Here is a 25,626-nt window from a genome sequence, read left to right as displayed (position 1 = left end):
CCATCCATAGCTGGAAGGCTATTTTTCTTCTTTTTCTTTTCTTTAACTGGCTCATGGTTGTCTTCTGTGCTCATATTATTATTGTTTTTTCCTTTCTTGACTTTCTTCGACACATTTACTTGTTCAACTTCATGTTCTTCCTCCTCTGCTTTCCTAACACTGTGCAGTTTAATTTCTACGGATTCATTCTTTACTTTCTTCTTTTTCTTTTGTTTCCTTTCCACTTTTTCTTCTACTGAATTCTGTTTAGTTTCTACTTGACTCTCAGCCGGCTGTTCGTTCTTCTTCTTCTTCTTTTTCCTGACTCCTTCTTCTTTTCCTGAACCATTGATATCATTTGAAACATCACTGACAATTTTTCTTTTCTTCTTCTTCTTTTTCTCCTCCTTCTCATCACTTCTATCCCAAGACTCCTCCACTATTGCCATGTCATCATGCTTTTTACTTTTCTTCTTTTCTTTTTTCACCTCTACTGGGCTTCCATCAGCAACGCTATCATTTATGTTTTCAGATAGAGATGCTTGTTTTTTCTTGTGTTTCTTCTCCTTCTTTAGAAGTTTCTCCTCCTCCACCTTCATTTTACAAGCTTTGGCCGACTGCTTGGGCTTAGACTGCTGATCAGTGTCTCCTTGTAAGCCGACCACTTCTCCTGCAGGGAACCAAACAGAAGTGTGCCAAAAATGTTTATTAGAAAAATGCATGAAAAACACTGGAATATGGGAATCAATTACTCCTCCATCTATCATGTTGCACATCTTAAATATATGTATAGTCGCGTTTGTTGGTCCAAGTAACACTTCTGCATTTAACACAGTTTGAATTACATTCAGTCTTCTGACAGTCATAACTGCTTACATAAGCTGCAAATGTACACATATGTAGGGCAGCCTATGAGGAAGACTGCTGTGCACATCTTCATAGACATATGTAAATATAAAGCACATAGCTTGGTAGCTTTACGACATACATTTTATACACTAGCTAGGAAACATTAGCGTTGGCTGTGCTGTTTGTGCCTTGTGAATCCAGATGTTTCAGTCATTCTGCTCCCTGGTTATACAGCTGTCACTCTGCACACCCTCTGAACCCAAGGCCATCCATTTTCCATCTTTATCTCCAACATTCAGCTGACTAAAATTGAGGAAAGTGACACCAAAACGTAATTATACCTTGATCTGATGATAAGAAAAATACTTTAATTAACAATGTAATTGTCTTGATTTATAGATGGAAAATCAAACCAGTGTGGTGTCCACCTTCGCTGCATGTGCAGCTTCATTGGGGTTTATTCTAATCCAATGTTCAGATGCTTTACACTTGACTACTTATGATACATTCACAAACTGGAGCATCATAGTTCTTGGGCTTGTGGCAGAGTGATTACGTTTAACACACTGCCTCATGACTGCACATAAAACTGTAAAGCAGCTCAAAGTAGCTTTACCTGCAACAGCTACAACAGTAACATGCTGCTGACACACAAGTGTATAAACATTACTAATATAATATGATATGATATACAAGAATAAATCAGTCAGAATGATCAAACCAGTGTTTTAATTAAATGGGTTTTTTTACTTGTAGTGGAATATTCGTATTTGCTGTATCGATACTTAAAGGATTTGAACACTTCTTTTATCTTCACAGGGTCTCTGATGTAGCAAATCATTACCTGCAGAGTTGCCAAACAGAAATTACATCCCCATCGGAATCTATCTTAAACATAGAGTGAACAAATGATCATACTCCGTCATACTGTTTCTAACGATACCTGTTATACTTCACTGAAAACATGTTGAGCTGTGGTAATACTCAAACACTACCTGCTGTTAAGATGCCTGCTTTATCGATATTTTTATAACCACCAAATCCACACCAATAACACGCCAAGAGCCTATTCCTGCTTCATGCGGAATGATTTGAACGAAGGGTTTTTCACAAAACGGTGTATTTCTTTGTAACTAGCCACGCTAGCTAGCGAGCAAACAGCTGCTAAAAATTTGAACCGAAGCAGAAAGAAACAATCAAAGACACAGTGAGAGTGATCAGCCCCAGCTGCACACTGTATGATAACATGCAGACTTAAGATCGGTTTACTTACTTTACTCACTTTGAAATTTCACGTGGATGACATTTTACGTTTCTGACCCGGAAGTAGCTTCTCCTCCTTCCTATTAGCAATGAGACGAGCGTCCATAGCAACGAACAGTGGGACGAGCTGAACTAAAACATACTGTTCGACAGGTATGATAGTCGTCATTTTAGTTATGTTTTTAGGAATTAACTCAACATTAGTATTAATTAGTTTGGTCTAATCGTTACTGGTATTAGTATACTATATTTACTGTACTAGTGGGTATAATTTCCACTTGTGTCGCACTCAGGCAAAGATAAAGCTAATGCTAGCTTGTAGATCATGTACTGAACAAAAATGTAAACACATTATTCAATCTTTTTTTTCCAATTGTTTCCAGTGTTTTTAACGTAAAGAAATAATGATTTGTTGTTATGCCCCTTAAACCCCTGTCTGACTAGTAACCCAGGCTCTCAACCACAGAGACACCACTGCCCACTGATGGTAATCGAAAGGAGTGTCTCAATAAATGGTCACACTATTGAACTGACAAGTATGTGTTTTAGCTCAGTCATTAAGAATTTGCCACCAGTTGAACAGCTCAAAAACTTCTAGAGTACAATTTGCTAAAATTGCTAAAAACAAAACAAAACAAAACAAAACAAAACAAAAAACCACTTGAAACAAGATTTGTAACTTTTTAACTCTCTCTAATGTCAGAAAAGAAGACACTTTGCATGGTGCATTTATTTTTTGTTTAGAGTAATATCTTCTTATTCATTGAATCTACATGTTTTCAAGACACATTTGATGTGAGTCAGAAAAATAAATGCACATGGTGCAGGTCCAAATGATTGTAGTAGTCTAAGTAAACAACAAATAAGCATTTTAACTGACTAAAAATAGCATAAAGAGACACATTGAAGTCCTCATCTGGTCATTGATTTAACTCATCACCACTCATCTCTGTGTATCAGTTACATCTCTCAAGTTTTTTCCAGAAAAAGAACGCCTTTCCTGCCTTGAAATGACTTGATTTAACACTGCACCATTGTGCAAATCTTTTAGGTTTCCCCCTTACTGTACAGTTCAAGCACACCAGCTCACCTATGAATCTTTCACTGTAAAACTATTCTGACCTACACAATGACAAATTGTTCTACTGGAGTAATTGCACCGTATATGTTGAAAATGGAAACTGATTTTAAGACAAATAATGATACAGAAAGCCCCCTCTAAGATGACGGGATTGATTTCTTAGACTTGTTATATATGAAACCGTGGATTTCTGAATCTGTTATTGAGACTGTCACCAGTACACTGCAGTTTAAAGATGCCAATATTCAGCTGTGTAACTGATTTCTTATTTTGCGCATGATATCGCTTTTAGCAAATTAAGAACACCACATGGACATGTGAACAGGAACATATTTTTAGAACTTTTTCATTCCTATGGCCAATTTAGAATTATCAGTTAACCTCAGCATACTTTTGGACTGTGGGAGGAAGGCAGAAAAGGCCCACACATTCGCAAGGAGAACATGTAAACTCCATGCAGAAAGGCACAGAGCATCATATAAACCAGGAACCTTCTTACTGCAAGACTACAGAGCTAACCTCCAATCCACTGTGCAGCCCTCTTGCAGTAACCCTCACTGCAAATCGATGCATATGGAGCTGAACAGTGAATTGTTTTTAAATAAAAACTATACCAAAATATACTGTACATCAGCTTTCACCTACAGCCTCTTGGCACCCAGCCTTCAACCTGCACACTAACTTTTGAGAAGCCACCCACAGGCCACGACTTACTTACTACTGGAAGCTTCCTTTGAAAATACTCCCACATGCAGTGAGGGATTTTGGCTATTTTCTGACAGAGTGAGCTCAGACATGAATTGGCTCACGATTCAACACATCACTTGATGTGTCCCCTACATCGTGCACTTGGCGCTAAAATCAAACCTAACTTGATGCGCCTAAAATTAATGATAAAGCTACTTCATAGTTGCTGACAATGAAGGGATATGCTGTGTAAAATATGGGAAATGTGAGATTCCCTTTAAAATCCACCATTCTTCCAGACAAATTTTGATATACAACTGAACAGGTCACGTAAATGTTACTTATTCAGTGAAGTTCTATTAGTTTTCTTATGGTAGACGGAGTTTTGACTAAAAACATCCGATAAAGATAGACAATTTAATGTGAGCGATATGGATCGTCTGCATCAGTTTGTAGTGTCCCTTTAAAGACAGTTTCATGTTAAACTGTTGTGTATTGTTTTCATATATCAGTCAGTACACGCTGACACATCCCTCCAGTAAAAAGACAAGACAATATTTAACAGAAAGTGTTAATTGATGTATTAGCCACTTTGTGCAAATCACATTACAGACATTCATGTTATGCTGCCATAAAACAGTGACAGTGCTATCATCATAACAGCATTTCAAAAGGGAAATACCAGTGCTTATTCACATTTGGAACATCTGCAGTATATGTTTAAAAATCCTTTATATAGGGTTATTACATAAAAATCCTCTGGTTTCATTGTACAATATCAGAGCACACACTTGTACACCAAAGCAAAATTATCGACAATTGTGTGTTATAGCGAAAAGGAATGGGCACAGCATGAATGTGATGACAGCTGCGTTACAATTGCATTTCAAATGGGTGAATCATTCTGGTTAGAATTCACTGTTGCTCTAGAAACTGCAACAATCCAGTTAAATATGATGGGACTTTTATTTGTCTTTTTGTCTCAGAGTTAAAATACTGAAGCAGCTGCTGCCAGTGTACATGTTTCCAGATAAACTGACATTGATGGATGGCCAAATATTTTCTGTGTAATTGATGGAATTTAAAATTTATGAGAATCCTGAATGCCAGAATATCCAGAGGGAAGATAAAAATAAGTGAACCCTCTGGATTTATCTTATTTATATATAAAACCAATACTGCAAGCCTAAGTTTAGCTAAAATCACTTGAAACTAGTTTGGTATGAACATGCAGCACTATGTGTAGTGTAAAAACAGTAGTGCATACAGTAATCAGTATATTTATCAACAGCACCAATTGAGGACAATGGACATGTAGCTGTATTAGACAATGAAAATGTAACATCAGCCACAAAAGCCACTTGGTTACATTAGCCACTGGTCCATAGGATCACTATCAAAGTACACTTAGGCTCGTCTTGAATATGTGAGCTCTGGCCATCAATTAATGCAGAAAATCAGATAATTTCAAAGGGTTCACAGATGTTTTTTATGATACTATATAAACAAAGTGTCTCTAATGATCAGTAGCTTCAGTGAATCCAGGGTGACTTTGGGAAATCATGAGTAAATAAATGCTAAAAGTCGGTAACAAAACAGTCAGACCACGGAGTCTATTTGTTCACTGTTTTTCTAATCACACTGTCTTCCTTTGCAAAAGGGATTTGTCCAGTTGTCTTAAAAACGTATACATTTACATTTTTTCTCACTCCTTTTATGACGTCATGCCAGAGTTGGCTTAAAATAGGTCAGGCTGCTTTGTCGAATGCTGTTTCCAATGTTGAGAATTTTTGAAACTCAAAATTACAAATGATCCTTTAGTTTAAATATCAAAACTCTAGAAAACACATATTTGTTTTTTGACAAAATACACCTTAAACTGTGCTTTTACATGCATCTCAAATATCACAACTCCCAGATATAATCATTGCTGATAAAGTGCAAAATCACATCCTCCAACAGTAAACTCTATACTGCAGAATTAGTATTGCAGTATTAAAATGGCTTTTTAAATTATGCTTATTATCCTTCTTTAAAAGACAAAACACTCTCACATAACCCTTTACAAGCTCCAATTACATGGCATTCTGTAACACACATTTTGAATTGTGCCAAACGGTAGAAAAGCACTGATACTGGAGCAAAGATAAATAGAGAGAAAAGCACTATGGGAGTCCTTTGGGGTTTTTCAGCATGAAATACAGAGGTCAGGCAAGCATTGTAGGCGTATGCAGGTCATTTACATAATCATCCTAAAGGTGTCATGTCTGAGTTGTAGCTTGAAGCCAAACAAAAAAGTGCACTCTTTTTTTTTTCTTTTTCTTTTTTTTTTACAAAGCAAACATCAATGATGAGCAGACAGAAGTAAGGAACAGCACTGGTTCGGAGCTGCTCAGGTAAAAATGTTTACTACATTCAAATCATCTTTTAAGCTGACTTCTCTCTTTCAGCTTTCCCCCTAAAAGCAGCTCATTTAGTAGTTCAATACATATCTATTTTTTATTTACCTTATCTATATAACATCTATTTATACACTCCTTGTTACTGTACGTACAGATTACAGTTGACTGCATGTGCTGATCTGTGTGGATCAAAATAATGCACCGTAAATGCTGTCTCCATCTCTTGTGAGTTACTATCCATTCTGAGGCAATTAAGGAAATTTAAGCAAAAATACTATTAGTTTAAAGTGTAAACTCCATACATGTGCGCAGAAACACAAACACATTAAAGATATCTATTTCGCATGAAGTCAATCCATTATATGATATGTGATGTTCATATTTCTTTCTTCTTAGGCGACAGCAGACTCTTCTACATTACCAATGTGACTGGAGTGTTTCCTCTTCAAATCTCAGCCCTTATTACCATAACCGTCGTCCAGTGTAGTTAATTGGAGCTGTGGGCATCTACAGGAGACAAAGACGCAGTGAGGAAGCGCAGTAACTTCCAGGTGAGTTGTCTAGTGATTGAGTGAGACTCACATACATAGAGTTTGTGTTTCTGCCATACTTACTGTACCCCCATTCATGACCAAAGCCATCTCAGTAGGTTGGTATACCTGGCCTCTGAAGGCGATGCCAGGACGGACACTCCCGTGGCTGCCGTGGTATGTTCCGCTTCGGAGAGCTAAAACACGCACAAGTTACAGGTTTTATTCAAGCTAACAGGTTTGATATCATTTACATTATAGCATAACATGAACATAAACTCATGCAACTGCTTTAATTCTAGCTGATTAGACCTGTAGAAATTTGTTTACATTTAATCATCTCTCCTGCTGGCTTTGCAGGGGTGGATGAATTTTATTGTATTATGCTTAGTGGTGCATGGAGTCTTATGGCCTCGCATAATAAAATTGTGAAATGGGAGGAGCGGTCTTGGGAGTGCCTTCCATTATTCCAATAGTCAATGGAAGGTGACTCACAGTTGGAGTGCTTATACAGCATGAACAAGTCCTGTTTGAATCCACAGTTAACAAATGCATCAGAGATAGGGGTGCACCGATCACAAAACTCACAGTACAAGGTCTAATTACTGCTGTAACCGTTAACTATTTTTTTAAACATGCCCTGTTCTGTGTAGAGATATAGGAAATTATTCCTTGACACAGCAGAAGTATGTTTTCAGTGTCATTTATTTGTCTGTTTGCCCGTCAGCAGGACTAAACAAAAACTACCTTTCCAAATTTCATCAAGTGGTGCATGGGTACACAAAGAACCCATTAAATGGTGGTGTAGATCTGGATCAGGGTCAACTGCAACACATTATGGTAGCAGCAGTAAATCTGTTTCACACTATGTAGGTTAAACTACATATGAATCATGAACACAACACTCCACAACACTGTGTTAGCATCTTAGAATGGTCTGTCTGTACCTCATCATCATTCTGCTATTTGGGAGAAAAAAGGTTATGGGTTGTTTGTATTTCTTTAAACCAATCACAATCCTTATGGGCGGTGTTAAGCTCAGGATGCAGCAACAGTGTCCCTGTAAAATACTGTAAACGTTTTAGTAGAACATGTGTGTGCAAGGAGGTTAGCAATGTCATTGAAAGGGCTGATTCTTTCATCTAAACAAGCAGTAAAACGGTATTTCATACTACAATAGTTAAACTTTGCAGTTAATCCATGTGTGACATGCGTGCTGAACTGTGGGGATCCATATAGATGAAGTCCAAGTACAAGTTAACTGACCTTCAGTGAATCATCCCTTCATGAAGTTTAAAACACTGAGACGTGCACTACTAACTGTGCCTTAGTCAACTTATTTTTACTTTTGGGTTCAATTTAATTAGTTAAACATCTTGTTTTGCTCTCTCCCCCCTTTCCCTCCATGCATGTATATGCAACTATTGCACTTCATTAAGTTTGTGTCTTCTGGCTGCCACAGTTTGCGCTTTTTCTTCTCTGTCCATTCTTTCCATATTTGTTCTGCTTATATCCCTGTCTCCAGATCTGCATATTTAAGATCTGCAGGTACCGTTCCCACCAACCTGCTCAGTAGCTATCATTTGTTTTTGCTCAGTGTTTCTCAACCCAAATGGCTGAGGCAGATGGCTGCTCCCCCTGAGTCTGGTTTTGTCTGAGATTTTTTTCCTGCTACTGTCACCAAGTGTTTGCTCAAAGGGGACTTTTTAGGTTTGTCTCTATAATTTTGCAAGCTCTCATCCTTATTATAACATTTGTTATGAACTGCAACTACAAAGTATTTTAACTTTACTCTGACTCATGCACTGCAGCAGTGGCCAAGGCTCATTGGTACTATTATACAGAGAGATCCATCCATCCATCCATTCTCTATACATCCTCACTAGGGTCGCGGGGGGCGCTGTAGTCTATCTCAGCTGACTCGGGCGAAGGCAGGGGACACCCTGGACAGGTCACCAGTCTGTCGCAGGGCTTATACATAGAGATGGCAGATGAAACTAAATTGAAAGAATTTTAATTCAAGGCCTCAATACAGTCGTTAGATTACAATGGAAAGTCCCATGTTTCTGCGTTTCTTATCATGGATGTATGAAGGGAAAATTGATACCAAACTTAAAGACATCGCCAGCACATTTGAAGTGAAACTGCACACTTGGAGGATGAACTGATAAAGTTTTGTAGCTTTTTTGCAAAAATAAAACTCGATGGATTAAAATTTTAAAATAGAGAGACCGCTGGGAAAAAATAGCAGCTAGACTAAGTGGCAGCTGTGTATGAAGCTCCTCTAATACATCATGATGGGAACATGAACGAGAAAAAAACTGCAGATTCTCCCACTTTGCAGCTTTGTTCCAAGCACAGCCCCATTCATCTTCAGCCCAAGTGATGGTCTAATCAGAGTAATTAAAAAAATCTGTGTGGCTACATCCGACATCACTCTAGTTCACTTCTCCTGACGTAATTCACGCTCATTAGCTTCCTCTATAGTGAGCAGTAAATTAAGATTGTGAACACATATGAGTCATCGCCCATTTGTGTCATCAGTAGCAGGTGCAGTGTTACATAGTTGTTCGTTTTCACAACTATAAAATGTGGAGCTATGTATTGTGGGATTGTGAGAAAAAAAGATTAATGCCATACTACACTGCTTTTTCCTTTCTTGTGGAGAGCCACATACACTGAACACATTTTACACTTATACACAAAATAAAACAGCAGGGTTATAGTGGCATCTGTCTCAGTAATGTCAGGCCCACAATATTAATCTAATGTTTGCTTGAATACAGCAAGAGTGCATTATATTGGTTGTTAATAGAACTTACAGATTTCTTTGGAGAAATCTGACACATCAGTGGAGATACCTTTCAAGAATTCTGATGGGAAGGTTGTGTGGACTCAATCACAGCCATGATGGCAGGACACTCTGGGACTCAAAAATTCAGGGAAAATATGGGATCTTTCCTTATTAAAATAGCTGTTGCTGTTTTATTCACTTGAATGAATCAGTAGCCTTCTTGCAGAGGAGGAAACTCAAGCAAATGTTTGCATCTCCAACCTACACTAAACTAGAGGCCAGACCTTAATAAGTGTTGTGTGTTTTTGACAGACTGTGGAGTGGATACATTTTGGGTTTGTTGACACCAGTAAGCTTCTCTACATTCATGTTAATACATTACTCACAAGCTCTCCTGTAAACATTTCAGACACAGGAAGATTGAAATGTATCTTTCATCATCCATTAAGGCAAGTAACAGAAGCTCTACCTATCTATCTGTGCTTTCAACCACGAAGTAAATCCTCTTGTGTCTTGCTTACACTGCGTTACATCCTCTGTGCATGACTCACTATTATATCAGCTTGACAGTGGACAACAAATAGCATCAGCATCCTGAAGCCTGTATGCTCTCTTTCTGCCACTGCCTTCACTTGAGTTTATCCTGGTTCCTTGAGGTTTAGTTTCTCATCTGTGCATCTGGCGTCAAATAAATCTGGAGAGCAGTCAAAGTGAAATGACTCATTATTCACCCTGTTGAAAATCCTGCTAGATAATCAGGCATTTCATGAGGTTTAGGGAGATTTTTGATTCTTTTGAGTTGCTAAAAGTGAGCCACAGTTTCTGTATATAATGCTACATGGGCCTTATGGTGATGTGATGCTACAGCAGTCATCCCTAATGGGAAACTTGTCTGCAGTGATGATTTTAAAGTTAGTATTTTCTGGAGAATTTTAAGGATTTTTTTAGTGTCAGTGTTTAGTCTCAGTTTGAATTTTTAAAAATGAAATTTCTACTTTTGATGGATTTTGCTTAAGCTCGAGCTTTACAAACTTGAAAGAAGATTGTCACATATTACCTGAGCTTTAAAAGTATTTTTATTCTTATTATATTGTTATCGAGTTTATTGTGAATGTTAATTTAAATTAATATAATTTGCAATGTTTTATTTTTTTCTCATTTTGATTTTGAGATTTAATAACCTCACTAACATATTTCATTTAATTTGTCCTTTTATTTTTTATTATCTTTTGTTTAAGTTAACTCTAATTTGAAGTTTGATTGATTGAGACCTGAAATTATTTAAATTCAGTAATAATATCATTTAAACCTACAGAGTGTTCTTCGGCACTTGACGAACAAAGCCCCTGGTCACTGTTGAAATCTTCTGTAAATAACAGGATTCAGCTGACCAGAGCAAAAGATCACTAAGAAAACGGCTTTGATTGACTGATGTGAAAGGTAGTTATGTTTGTTGGAGAAAACAGACAGGATTCATTTTTGTTTTCAGTTGCTTAGCAACAGTGGTCTCATAACTTACTGTAAAACACTTAAATGCCAAACATGTTTTGTATTCAATCTAACATGCTGAAAATATCACCTTATCAGTTCTAGTTGACAGCATTAGACCCAGGTTGAAATTGAATTTCCTTTGAAAGTGACTCTTTATCTCTATTAGACAACCATGCACAGACACACTGACATCAACCACATAGGCCTACTTGCACTGCGCTCCTCCATGGAAAAGGCCTGGTTTTCTGGGAAGGGTCGGTGAGAGTGTGCAGGAAGATCATCTCCAAAATGTGGAGGAGGAGACGTGTTACTGGTGTCGAAGAAATCTTGAGTGTTGGTCTGTGGAGGTTTCCGGAGACACAGATGTGTCTCTGGTATGGCATGGAGCAGGAGCAGGATCCAGCCCTGAATGACCAAGGCCACAGCTAGCGCAGGCTCATCCAGCACTTTGACATCTTTCTGTCCTCCTCTTTTCCCCTTTCCCCTCAATGCTTGGCTGCCGTAAAGGTAAAACCCCAGCCAGGCCACCCATAGCAGTGCTGATGCCAGGCTGGACAGAAAGAGCCAGACGGCGTTACACTTCCATCTCCGTTTTTCACTCTCTCCTTCTCTGTCTTCTTCGCCACTGCCTCCTCCATCTGCTGCCAGCTCTCCTCCACAGAGAACCACCCCCAGAGAGAGACCCATGGCTATGAGGAGCAGCCCCAGAGTGTAGCTGCATGTCAGAGCGAAGTCTAAAGGTGGATATTCGCAGGCTGGGTGACCCTCCCTAACTACAGTCAGCAGGACCCATTCAGCGGAGATTATCCCTTGAACCAAGGCCAAGGCCAGACCGAGTGCTGCCAGGGTGCTGCCCGACGGGCTCAGCTTCCCAGCCACCAGCCTCCTGAGCCTCACGCCCTGCACCAACAAGCTGGAGAAGCAGAGAGCAAAAAGGGGTCCCCAGAAGGCCCTGCGAACCACACAGAGTGCCTGGTTCTTCCCCACCAGGAAAGCCAGAGAGATGGTAAAAAGCCCAAGGAGTGTGCCCAGGAGCAGCAGTAGAGGCCCCAGACCAGAGCGCCTGGCAGGGTCAGAAATGGAGCGCAGCTTCACCAGCAGGAGCACAGCGAGGACCAGGGAGGTGACGCCACCGCTGCAGGCCACAGCCTCCAGAACAACACCCCAGACCGACTCCAGGTCACACAGCACTCTGTAGGGGGGGTCCACATCCACACTGCATCCCCGAGGAGGAGAGGGGTGGGATGAGCCGTAGCCAATTAGTGTCAGGAGGCAGATGATGATAGGGCTGAGTGCCATCTTAGAGACAAAGAGGAACAAAGATGTACTGATGAAGAGAGACAGGGAAAGAGTTAAAGAAGAGAGAGAGAGAGAGAGAGAAGGAGAAAGGTGAAGGTACAGACAGATAAACAACAAAAGTGATGTTGTGGTGGGTGAAAAACCCAGGAGGAGGGAGGCAGGAATGTGAGTGTAGATGTAAATAACTGTATATTAGCTCCTACAGCATCCTCATGATTCACAACACAGTAGAAACAGCGGTCAATATCAGTTAAGATCCAATAAACCTGTTGTATGAAATGTTTCTCATCTTTCAGACACACACAAACACACACTCAAGCACCCACCGCACAGAACAGAACTGCTTTTAGCACTGGGCCATAGTTTCCATGGAAACGGGAAACAGCGTGGGCTGACTACATTGCATACTGGGCTTTTAAGAAGTCGAGTTCAATGCCCAAAATCACAGAAAAACACACAGGCATGCTCACACAGACATACACACACTGTGTTTGTAGTTATTTGTGAGGACCCTTCCTGATATAAATCCATATTAGAACACTGACATGAACCTAATTTTAACGTTTAGTCTAATGGGGGGAAAAAAAGAAAGAAAAGAAAACCTTTAAACAGCAAACAAATGAGGCTAGAATGTCCTCACAAGGTCTAAAAATCAAGAAAAAAATGTTACTCACCTCAGATTAATTGTTGACTTCAATTCTGGATTATTGATGGAGCAGAGGCATCATATTCTTCCACGCATCAGTTGCGGCATCACTTCAGCGAAAGTGTTTATTTTTGTAATCCCAGTTAATGAAATCCTTGAGGCAGCAGAAACAAAACGGTTTCCATTTTGTCTTTGAAAATGTCGCCGACTGCGCTCACAGCTCCCACTGTTTCAAAGTACAAAATAATACACTTTGAAGGACTAATAATGCCCTGCTGATGCATTGACTTGTCCAGCTGCTCCAAGAAGAAGCCACAATTATGATGCATGCCTTGATACTTCACACACCCACACAGTCAAATATATCTTCTGTCGCTTTCACTCTTCTCTCTCACTCTCTGCCTCTCTCCCTCTGTCCTCTTCTTTCTATTCATTCTGTCTGCATGTCTGTGTCTCTCTCTCTCTCCCCTGCTTCACGCTGAATCTGCGGAGGAGTCAACAGAGATGCAGTCCCAGCTTACTTCTGCTCACCCACACACGGGGAGTATGATTTGCTGATGCACCTGTCTAACCAGGAAGAAGATAGGAAATAAGTACAGTAAACCAGCACGGCAGTTCACAGTCAATCTGGTATTAGTCACCCGTTTGCACATCTCGCTGTTATTTCCTGCCTTCAGGCTCCCACGTCTTCCTCTTACCACTTATACAATTCTTCCTCACAGATATAGATTCAATGTTGATCGATAGATGAGACCAGTTTCTTCAGCGGTGAGGTGTGTGTTGATGGTTGCGGAGTGTGAGGATGGGATTTGGAGGAATGTGGAGAGGCAGATGGTCAGTGTAAACACAGGTGAGCCTTGTGACCATGTGACTGTCCTCGTAGAGAGTCTTACGTAATACCCTGGAAGACATGATTCAGCCATGTGGAGCTGGCATGAGGAATATCATGACACCCACTGTACCAGCTAATCGTGTCAGTTTGGATCAGCATGTGAGAAATTGGCGCTGACAGACTCCAGTGAGCTCAGACAGGAGAAACCAAAGCTGGTTTGTGGTGCACGAATGAACTCGCAGATAAACAGATCTAAGTGAAGTGATGCACGCCTGTTGCATCATTCAAGGTAATCTAGATATGGTGTTGCATACAAGCAGCAGTGACTGATTTGGCTGGTGATTATGGCTGAATGAAGTGATAATGAATGAGGTTTTCCACACGAGAATCTCATCCTGAACTTTAGGAAACTGATTGGCTCTTTAAAGGAAATTCACTGTGTTGGTCAAAAAGAAGATGGAAAATATTGGTACCACCCTCAACATTAAGATAGAGCCAGCAGTTGAGTTGGAAACAAGGGGAAAGTCTGGCTCTGTCCAAAGGTTAAAAAACATCCACCTCATAAAATAAATACCCCCATGAAATAATACACATAAACGTAAAAATAAAGCTTGGTCATAGAGGTTCTAGGAAATCCTTTGATTTGTTTGGTTTTCATGTATATTTTTGTTGGGTCATAACTTTAATACTCAATTATTTGGGTTAATATTCAAAATTAATAATATATAAAACAGTATTTTATTATTTTTTTTATTTTTTAGGGTTTCGACACTTAACGCTGAAGTTATTCCGGTAAATCCACACCATAAACAATGCTGTAGGGGTCTTTACCCCAATATTTAAACTTATTCAGTTCACTCATAGTGGCAATCATTTTTTTTCTAGTGGAAAACACTTGGATGCAAATCCTCTGGCTTTAAATGTCCTATATAAATACCAGTGACTTTACTTGATTAATACAGTATGCTTTGTTTGTTTAATTGGTGTCCAAACTCTGAAGAGTTCTTTCACAGGGAGTTATGTAGCAGATTGTTTCTTAGCGAGGACTAATTTCCTGGCAGATATTTCCTCCTGTTTCCGGTGTTTGCGCAAGTTTCTGGCTAAGGTTTTCTGGCAGTTTATACACTAAAATAAATTACTTATTTAATAATAAAACGTAATTTATAGCTATTGGCCCCATTTTTCACTTGCTTCATCAGCTATCACAGACAGCCTTCACAGCTTCCAGCTTTAATAGATCTGGATCTGAGTGCCCTCTGAATCCCCTCTCGATAGTAATTCACTATCCACTGGCCTCTCATAGATGTTACTCATTGATGTCCCTGTCTGCCTTACAACTAATACAGACCATTAATTACAAGTCACTGATTTCAAAAAGTTTCAAAAATTTCAGTTCTATGTCTGGTCTTTGTATCTGTCGATTGTGTATAGAAATACTCCGGCAGAAACAGAGAAGACAACAGGACAGAGAAATGTGACTAACTCAGGATATCAGACCTAATCTGGGTAATCCAGTGGTTGCTATGGTCACAATCCAATAGGACCTTGTTAAATACGGCCCATCCCATAATCCCAGCTTTATCCCCCTTCAGGTATCTCCTAGCAACCATCCACAGCACCCCCCCACACAGGGCACAAGAAGTCCACCAAGGTGCAGCAATGGACTGTGTGCTTTGCTCAAGGGCTTCAGTTATTAAAGGGTTCATATATGGTGACAATTTATTTTCCTTGTTTTGTGGTTGTTAACTAGCCTAGCCGCGCTAGACCCAGCTCTTAAGACACAAGGGTCTAGGGACGCTCGACAGGGAGGGGGGCGGGCTAAAAGGTTGTCTTTCAAATCACTCTGCAGCAATTGGGTAGGTATACAACCAATCAGCGCAACGAATAGGCTGACGGAGTTCCTAGAGCGCCAGATTGTGGCTAAGTTCCATTAGCTTCCCAACCAGCGGAGCCAACTGGTATATTAAGGATTTGCCATATCCCGTCGGCATAAGTCCAAATACATCTTTTTTCTCAATGAAACACTTCAGTTCTGTTCTTTTGTTTATCTTTCAAGTTGAATTGTAGCTTCAAATCTTTAAGGGCTGTGGCCAAAGCCGAGTCGAAAGATAGCTGTTTATTGTGCGCCGGTTGTTTCTGTCAGAATCGTCGCGCCTCTGTCGTCACTTAGTTACGCCCGCCTTCTGACTCTACACTTCATGGTGATTGGTCTGGCCAGTTTTAGGAGCATCCAACCTCGAGCCTTATGGAGGGTAACTAGACCCACCCTGGCAGAGAATTAAATTTGTTGCCGTGGGTTGTCTAGCGTGGCTAGGCTAGTTGTTAACAACTTGGACATGTAAAATAACATCTTCTGCTGTCCAGCTCATCTAGCTCATGTGTGTTGTGTAGCTCAAACTTTGCATAATCCTGCCCTTTTAATGCCCCCTGCTTGTGACATGAGCTTCTGAGAAAGAGCCAGGTTTGTTTATCTTTTAAAGCTTCTGCTTCTGTAAACTCTAAAATCTCAGTTATAAAGTGAACACACTAAATTTACTGCTGTTGGCTGCAAGAGTGAACACAAGAGTCTTCATGCACTGCCATCGTCTGAGGAACTGAAGACCAAGTGGATTGCTTTTATTTTTTAAGGCAATGCTACCTTAGCTATAGAAAAATGCATAGTGTTAGCATATTGTGCAGCTAATATGGCTAACGTACTTCATTATTAGCTTTGCTCGTATGCCCTCAGGTCAGAGTTCTGTGGAAGTTGTAATGTTGAGAGACATTCAGAGATTAGGGTAACCATATTCTGTTTCTCTGAAAAGAGGACACACTTCCAGCTTGCTCGTGAAAAATTTTCAGTCCCCCCCCCCGCCCCCCACCCCCATTTTTAGGGGTTTTCCGTGGGTCAGGGGGCTTTCTGTGCTTCAAACTCAGTTAAACAGATATTCTGAATTCCCCAGAAAAGAACACTTTACCTGGATATACAGAAAAATAGCCCAAAACACTCACAAACAGTTGCTTTATAAATAATATATTTATTAATTTAAAGCAATTCTCCTAAACAATATAATCAGTCACATACAAATATGGCATGCTCTAGTCTTTAATAGTTATTGACTCAAGTTGTGTAGGAACACATGTATTCAGATGTTTAACAAAATAAGAAATAATCATCTCTCTTAAGTCTGACACTTACACCTTAGTTAGGAAAAGTGAGGTAGAGTACCATTCTTCAAAATAACCTCCTAATTATCAATTATGTAAAAATAGAAATAATGCCTCAAAATATTAAACAAAAAGAAAAAAGAGAGGTAGCCTATTCTTCAATATTCAGTTACCCCATTCTTCAAAATAATGTGTCTAATGGCAAATTAAAAAAATATAGAAATAATGCCTCAAGTCAACAGTCCTTTTTTTCCTTCTTTTTCCTTTTCTTATTAGCCACAGAGACATAAGTCCCAGCTTTGCAGACTGTACATTCTGCCTCCCATTTGACACGACCCGGACGAAAACAGGGGTACTTTTTTCGCATTTCATCAGTGAAATGACATTTGCGTTTCGGCATTTTCTTTCGGTTCGAGTGTTCTCTCGCAGTGTGCCTACCTGCCTGTCAGCCTGCGAGGAGTGAGTGAGTGTGGAGCGCCTCTGTACTGCTTTGTGAATGATTAATAAACATTCCGGGGTTCGGCTCAAACTCCGCCTCTCAGAGCGTGTTTCCAAAGGAACCATTCAATGTGAATGATAAATACACTGGTCTGTGACGCGCTCAAGCTAGGCAAGATCAAAAACCCGGACATTTGAAGGACCATTTAAACACCGGCTGGACTCAAAAGAGGACATGTCCGGGCAAAAGAGGACGTATGGTCACCCTATCAGAGATGGAGAAACCAGTTTGAAACTGCTAAACAGGGACTGCATAAGTTGCTGTTTTCACATCACCTGTTGTGCTTCAGTGTAACCTAAACTCAGGCATTGTTTATATATGTTTGCTTCCTTCTGCTCTCTGTGCTCTGCATTTCAATTGAGCTGAGTTTACAGTGAATATGGTCTCAGTTACATATTTTTCTGTTTCTGTTGTCAGACAGCAGAGTATGAAATAGTAATTGCAACAAAGCCTATTTAGACTGCATGTCAGCTGGCAGTCACTCCAGAGCCATTTAACCATGGTTCCTGTGCCAATAACATACTGATTTTATGACCACAATTTTGTCAGACAAATTCACCAAAGACATGAGTTAAATCAACAGCCGCGGTATGAATTTGCTGATATTTTAATTTAAAATAATCACATATTTTGTTAGAAACGCTACAAAATCCTGGTCGCACACACTCATTCACATCTGTGTCAGCTTTTGTGTGGTCTGTTTTGCTTCAAGCTGTCAATCCAAGGAGCAGAGAGAGTCTTCTTCCTGAAGGAGGTTTGGACAGCAGCAGCTCAGCTCTATTTAAGGCTGCAGTCACTAAAACAGCCTGGTAAGATCAGGATGGAAACTAGAAATTATACAATACAATGGTGGATTTGTCATGTCATTGTGCAGGTGGTCTTTTTGGGGAGATCTGACGGTCCTTTTTCAACTGGAAACATTGTATAAAGCATTGCACATATCTAACAGGCTGCTACCTCACAGCCTGTTGGCTTTATCTGCCATCTAGTTGGAAGAGAACCACATGAAACTCTAGTCTGAGGTTAAATTAGATGAGTCATTGCACAATTTGGTCTTCAGCCAAGCAGACGACTACTGTGGAAAGGATCAACACTTGATCTGACAGATTTGGCAGAACATTGTTTCGTTGAGCACTCGCTGTTCTTTTTCTTTTTTTTTTTCTCACAATGAGGATTGGTTGAATGGGGAACCAAAGCCCAGATCATACTGCAGGGTGCACATTGACAGTGAACTTTGCGTACATGTGAGAGTCATAAGTACGCATACACAGACGCATTCCACACATATGCAGCCATGTTATGAGCAAAGGAAGGACTCAAACATGCAGAAACAGTTTTATTAAACTTAAAATACAAGCTTACAGGGAAGTAACGCGAAAACAGAAATAAACTTGTATTAGATTGCAAGAGCAGCTGCCATAAGCAATCAAAATAAGATAGTGATTTGACAACTGAGAAGGCCAAGATGGCAACCACATTTGTATGCACAGAGGGGGTATGGAAATCAGGTGACTGGAACTGAGGGGTAAATCTGAGGACATCTGGTGGCAACACAGAGCTAGGAACTAGTATGCATTATGGGGACCTGTTGATAGATAGGAGAAGAATGTATTCGTTTGTTGTGCACAGGATATGGAGTTCATCATGACAAACATAAGGTGCATGAAACAAATGTCCACTTTGATTTTCCAGTGGATGTGCCTGATTTCCATGTCCACTTGTCCATGCAAACTGTCGCAGAAAAAACACAAACTGGCCTTAACATTATCACCGCCATTTTATCATTTCAACTAAATTACATCACAGAGAAACATTCAAAGGCCTCTTTCATAGTAGACACACAATACAAATAAAGGACGGCAGCATTACACAAGTGGCCTTTTTTCACAGCAGCATTGTGATTTGTCAGAACAGAAAAAACATGGGTGTAACTAATACTGTTAATGACGGCTCATCCCTTTTAAGCATTCCAGTAAGCCAAAGCAGTTAGCCAACACGCTCAACACCGGGAATGCAGCCACCATTAACATTAAAAATCACACTGCACTGAAGTGACCCAAAATGGTCTTTAGGAGTTTTATTAAAGCATCTCTGATTTATTTTGTATCATCTCATTTAGTAGTTTTATTCTGCAGCTGTAGCACTAGAAATTAATCTCTTAATATAAATTTAAATAAAATGTAGACTGGCGAGCAATTTGCCTATCTAAACCACATAGTGACTATACAGTGGCCTACGTTTAGGTAACATTTTAGTCAAAATTATTCATAAATCATCATAGATCATCATTCCATGGTACAAGCATATGGACAGTAGATGATGTAACTTAAGGTCATTGCGTTGTTTTATCTCTGTAATGAACACCAACAGACTAATCAGTTGTCTAACCTTTGTTGTGTTAACTGCAGTACCAGCAGTGTGAAACTGACCAGGCAGCAAAGCAGGACCAAACATAGAAACAGAGTTACGGATTTTCTGCATCTCCTACTGACAACACTGATTATAAGTAGTATTGTACAATCTCTTTTTTATTCACAAAGGCTGGAATATTGCAGAAAACATTTTGAATAATGGCCCTGAAATTATGATTTTGTTCATGTTTAAATGTTTTTTCCGCATATCAATATGTCAAATACAGGGAATTTCTATAAAAGCATTCATTATATCAAGAACATCAAATAAAAAGAATACGTCATATCATCCTGCTTTGTTAAATGTATCACTGAGGTATATCATACAGAGACAACATCACTCCGACCAAGATTTAATCATGATAGGTACATTCCTCACATTTTTGCATAAATTTTTTTCACCTTGATTGCACATGTTATCAGGTAGAGGACAAGAAAGAAGCTCTTATGTAATGTCGCTTTGCATAAGTACACTGCAAAGTAGTGTAGGTAAAACATGTAGTTTACACAAGCATGTACAGGGCTCAAGATGACGTCTATTATTTGCATAGGGAGGTTTTAGCTCTTGTGTTTTGTCACAGTGGGATTTTCTGTCTTTTGTCGTAACTTCAGGAGAGTTTCTGCTGCGGTGGTGTTTCACATGCGTTTATAGATATGAAGGACGTTGTGACAGGATGGGCAGGAATGCTCCACATCCTTGCAGGATTCCACACAGAAGGGGATCAAACAGCAAGGCCAGCACCTGAACAAAGTCAAAATATTAACTTATCTTGTAAACATCAGTGTGTACCGTGTGAGTCATCTCAATCCGGCTCAGTTTCTACATTTAGTTCCCCATATTAGATAACTGAACCTGAATGACAAGTTTATCTAATGAGCTGTTTGCTGAACTCGAGAAAACAAAAATCTTTAGTGAATTTTAGATTGCTTTTTTCACAGTTACTGGTTACTTTTGGTTGATTTGTTTATTTGTTTTTACAGATTTTTTTGCGGTTTTGCTACATTACAGATGATGTCGAGTAAGCTAACAGGAAAATGCTGTTAATATTGATGTTAATCTTTAAAATCAGGCCAAAACTGTAGATAATGTACAAATTAAAAATCCGATTTTTTTCCTAATGGTTATACATTTGTAGTCAACATTTTATCATATAAATACACGATTTGATTTTATTTAAATCGGCAAAAATAATGTTGCTTTTTTTCAGATATTTGCTGATATTTGGAGGAGAAAAACTATATTAAAGACTAAAACTTGTGGAGAAAAACGTTGAACTGTTTTAACAGATTTTTCATGTTTTGTTAAATTACAGAAAATATCAAAGAAAATAGAAAAAATAAAGTTAATTAATTAAAAATCAATTTACATTTTCACCCTAACGTAAACAGGGCGACACCATACATGATGTTTAATTCAATGCTTTACAATGTATGACCACAAAATAACTCTGTTTTACTTGATTTAAATCAGCTAAAAATATTATTATTTTGAAAATAAATGCTGTAATTTCATAATTTTTTCCATTTTAAAATCTAACAGTATTCCACTGTTTTTTAATGTGTGTTTTTCTGCCACCCTTGCTCCCAGATTTGTTTTTTTTTTGTTTTTTTTTTTACAGTTTAGACTTAATTCAAAGACAATATTGCTTGGTGTGTACTGAGTTATTGACAGAATTCCCCGCCAACCTTCACTGTGGTTTTATTCATATTAAAGAAAAAATTATGATTTATATAGTAAAGGTACTAAGCAACTTAACATCAGGTATGTTTTGTTCAAATCAGAAAAAGAGGCTGCTATTAGCATGTGTCTTTACAAATCTTATTTAAATCAGTCATTTCATCTCAGTCATTCCATCCTTTCAAGATACAACAAACAAATCAGACCATTTATCATATTTACGTTATGTTACTTAGATATTAATATAATCCACCAAAGTAGGCTGTGATGTTTATGAGTGTCAGCATAGTTTACACGGTCATGTGTATTCGGATGTTTCTACTCACAGGAAGACTCCCAGGACGCCACAGATCAGCCAAGTGAGCATCCCGTTTTTGTGGTGTGTTGTAGTCACGACGGACTTGCTGCAGTGAGGGCACATCATTTGTCCAGGAACATCAGTCGGCAGCTGCTGCACCACAACCACCTGGTTCACTGTGGGCACAACAAAACACGGCCCCTGAAACTGAAGCTCTGCTACCTACAGTTTGTGCTACATTTTTCTTTAAATCCATTAGAGACAGTTTTAGAAAGGTGCTCACCAGGCTGTACAATCTGAGGTTGCTGTGGGCTGTATTGGTAAGCCCCCACTAGACATGGAAAGGAGACACTTAACTTAAAAAAAATAATTTAACACAAGCTGACCAACAGCTGCTGTCACATAGACTTAAGTCACAGGAACAACTAAAGAAATAAGAGATGCATTACAGTAAAGATCTACACAGGTGACAATCCCTGATTTCTTACCAGTATGGACGGGGGGATACACAACGGGCTGAGGCTGGTAATCCAAAGGTGGGCCGGGGTACGGCGGTGCTGGCATTGCCATTGCAGGTGGCTGATCCTTCTCCATGATATCTGTCTATAGGAGCTGCTGATAAAAATGAAAAAGAAGCTATATTAAAGAATTTAGAATTCCAAAAAAGGCCTCCTGATAAACTCTGAATCAAGGAAAGTAAACTAGTGGATTTGGGTCCATACTGAAGCCTGGAATTTCCTTGATGGGCAGAGTACAAAATCTTGTTGATCAAGTTGGAGCACTTTTAAGCAGTGATGGCCAGCCAATACAAGCCAATGGGCATATATGCAAGCAAGCACGTTTGGTGGCATTCCATCGTTTCATCCTAGAGGAGCAGCTTGACCAGTGTGAAACTAGAAACAACAGAGTTTCTGTCTGTGATGACTGCCAGTGAAACACCCCCCAGTGACAAATACATCCCAGCTGTGCATGTGTTTTGTGTGATGTAAATTAAAGCACCAGCAAACATGTACAAACTGAGAAATGCTGCAGGTTGTATGCGACAGTGAGAAGTTGGAAGCACAAACTTTTCAAATTTCTTTGAGAGGGAAATGTGAAACTAATTTTGTGAATGTCGGCTCAGTTCCATCAAGTATTCCGATACGCCGTGACAGTGACCCAGCATGCTTCATTCTGCAGCACGGAAACTGGTTCATCTGCACAAAAATGAAAGGCATCTTCTTTTACTCTTGTCAGATACATGGATGCTTCTGTGAAAACGTGGTTTCTGATGTAGTGAACTTCTTTTGTCATGTTGCCATGGTTTTGGTTGCTACAGTTCTCTGCAGCTAGTGAAGCTTCATTGAATGGAGCGTAACTGCTAGCATAGCTTCAGTACACCTTCCAAGTGTGTGATTGTGTGCTTCCAGTGTTATCTCCAATCAAGTCTCTCAGCTAAAATGTTTGAGGAAAAAAAATAAACCCATGGCTCACTTACTAGCTTTTATGCGCTTTCAACCACATTTCATCCCTCAAAACATTGAATTTTTATTTTTTTCCCCAAGAGCAAGAATGAACATTCATGCTGAGTCAGATTAAAACATTTTAAGCATCCACAATGAATTATCCATCCATCCATCCATTCTCTATACACCGCTTTATCGTCATTAGGATCGTGGGGGGTGCTGGAGCCTATCTCAGCTGACTCGGGTGAAGCCAGGGGACACCCTGGACAGGTCGACAATGAATTATTAGTAGTATTATTTCTTTATGTTGCATTTTACTGTCAAATCAGCAAATCTGTGCCCTAAAAGTATTTGGTTTGTTTTATGTTTGTGCAGCGCATGTTTTACCAAATGTCAAGTGTGCGGTATGTAACCAGGACTTTTCATTTGCATGTATCCTCTCTTGCTGCACGCATTGAGAATCCTGGCACCAAACAAATAAAAGAATGTTCTATCATTTGTTTGGTGCAATGAACATAAAAATAAACACTGTGGAGGTGAAATGACAGATCTCGTTCAACCTGTCCACCTAAATCCACTTTGCTTTCCAACACTGCTGCATTTAGAATCAGTTTTTGTTTAGACCTCTTCTCATGACTGATGATTTAGATTGTAGTGGCGTTATAAAGGTTCTAAAATTATCCCGATTATCAACATGTGTTTCATATGTACAAGTCAGTGGCTCTTTAGAAATTCACACAGCAACACACACAAATTCCAGGATTAGGTGAGGTCTGCCGTTGCTGTTTCACAAAGTGCAACACATTTCCTGCTTGTAAGAAGTTTTTTCAGGCTTTTTATGACTATAGACAACAAAGTTTTATGTGGAAGAATTTGATTAACTCAGTACTTGTTAAATGACTCTCGACAATACACCCGACTATCGATAGGAAATAAAGTTTTTCTGCACCTCTAATAAATTTGTGACTTTTTCTCAGAGCTTACTTCACTTGTCTTTGCCATTTTCTGCATTTACTCTTAATTAAGCTAATACATAGTGAATGTATTAAGTGTAAAGTAAATTAATATTCTGACTCAGAAAATAAACGCCAGCAAGATTGCTCTCATTTGCCTAAGACATAAATACATAAAAAGTGGCAGATTATTTACATTTTATTACCAACAAACTGCAAGACAAAAAGACAAAATGCTGCTTACCTTTACGGGAAGGTGTGACGGCCTTATACTGCTTCTTCCTCTGTTGTTTGAGCTCGACTGATACAAGACAACAAGACAAATATTGCAATGATATTTCAAGGAGAAGGTGGAGCAACACTGTGACTGAGCCGTAGGTGTGTATTTGTGGACATGTAGTTTTCCTATGACAACACAAAGTGCCCAACCTTGTGCACATTTTCCATCCAATAATACATGTGTCACACGGTCGTATTACATGCAGTAACATAAAGAAAGCGGCTGGATGAGGCTCCGGTCACTATTCAGTGCTCAACAGGATAAAGAGGTGTATAGATGATACTGAATGGATGAGGCATAGTTCAACACAGCAACCACCAAGAGGGGAAAATTACGCAGCTACAAAAATAAAGGTTCATCACAAGTAAACAAAATCAGTCATCCCTGAAGTGTTCTCACTGTATTCTGCGAGATCTGGTTATCGATCATCATCAAATAGAATAAATAATTGAAAAAATGTCTTTTAAATCTCTGAAACTGAAGACGTTTCTGGGCTGTCATGTTTTTATTTACCGTGGGCTCCTTTCTCACTGTAGTCTGAAGCCCTGCACCTCTGTGTAGTTAGAAGCAGAGAGAATTCAAAGTATGACAGAGTTAAATGCCATAAATCACACACAAGAAAGTTAAATTTGTATTTTCTTGATTTTCAATTTTGCAGACATTGATAATGACTCGAGTCAGCATGTTTAACATTTTTTTTAAGTGCTACCAGTTGTTAGTAATACTGGGGGGGGAAATGCAACACAACATGATGTAAATATTTGTCTATTTACAATTTGAATTTGCTTCCATACTCTTATCTGCCATGTGTACACACAGCCTGCAGCTCAACAGAGTCACAGCCGAGTCACTAGTGGCTTCATGGTTTCATTTAAAACACACACACACACACACACACACACAACAGAATCTGGTTTATTTTTGGCAAATTTCTAAATGAGAAATGTAGAATTAAGTGAAACATTACAATTTTATGTTTGGATTTGGTTAAATTTTTCCAATGGAACCACGTCACAGACCTTCAGAGAGTTGAAAATTCAATGATTATTTCTCTTTTAAAAG

General features: G+C 39.2%; 2 protein-coding genes across 4 annotated transcripts; both read right to left on the bottom strand.

Annotated features, from left to right (window-relative positions):
• Window positions 1-4,416: 4,416 nt before the first annotated feature.
• On the bottom strand, window positions 4,417-13,841 carry gprc5bb (G protein-coupled receptor, class C, group 5, member Bb). 3 transcript variants are annotated; one of them, XM_022208306.2, is made up of 4 exons: window positions 13,050-13,841; window positions 11,286-12,375; window positions 6,921-6,988; window positions 4,417-6,768 (listed from the first exon to the last, which is right to left on the bottom strand). In XM_022208306.2, the coding sequence occupies exons 2-4, from the start codon at window positions 12,373-12,375 to the stop codon at window positions 6,724-6,726; spliced, it is 1,203 nt and encodes a 400-aa protein (XP_022063998.1). In that variant the 5' UTR covers window positions 13,050-13,841; the 3' UTR covers window positions 4,417-6,723. The 3 variants fall into 3 exon arrangements, with proteins under 3 accessions (XP_022063998.1, XP_022063990.1, XP_022063982.1); XM_022208298.2 differs by having other exon boundaries at window positions 6,876-6,988; window positions 11,286-12,403; window positions 13,050-13,840; XM_022208290.2 differs by having other exon boundaries at window positions 6,876-6,988; window positions 13,050-13,838.
• Window positions 13,842-18,822: 4,981 nt separating this feature from the next.
• Window positions 18,823-24,619, bottom strand: LOC110960334 (LITAF domain-containing protein-like). The gene is made up of 5 exons (XM_051946003.1): window positions 24,529-24,619; window positions 22,375-22,501; window positions 22,170-22,217; window positions 21,915-22,062; window positions 18,823-20,652 (listed from the first exon to the last, which is right to left on the bottom strand). The coding sequence occupies exons 2-5, from the start codon at window positions 22,478-22,480 to the stop codon at window positions 20,547-20,549; spliced, it is 408 nt and encodes a 135-aa protein (XP_051801963.1). The 5' UTR covers window positions 22,481-22,501; window positions 24,529-24,619; the 3' UTR covers window positions 18,823-20,546.
• Window positions 24,620-25,626: the final 1,007 nt, after the last annotated feature.

Source organism: Acanthochromis polyacanthus, chromosome 3, assembly GCF_021347895.1.
Source record: "Acanthochromis polyacanthus isolate Apoly-LR-REF ecotype Palm Island chromosome 3, KAUST_Apoly_ChrSc, whole genome shotgun sequence".
NCBI classification, from domain to species: Eukaryota; Metazoa; Chordata; class Actinopteri; family Pomacentridae; genus Acanthochromis; species Acanthochromis polyacanthus.
This window is presented reverse-complemented; position numbering and strand designations above follow the sequence as displayed.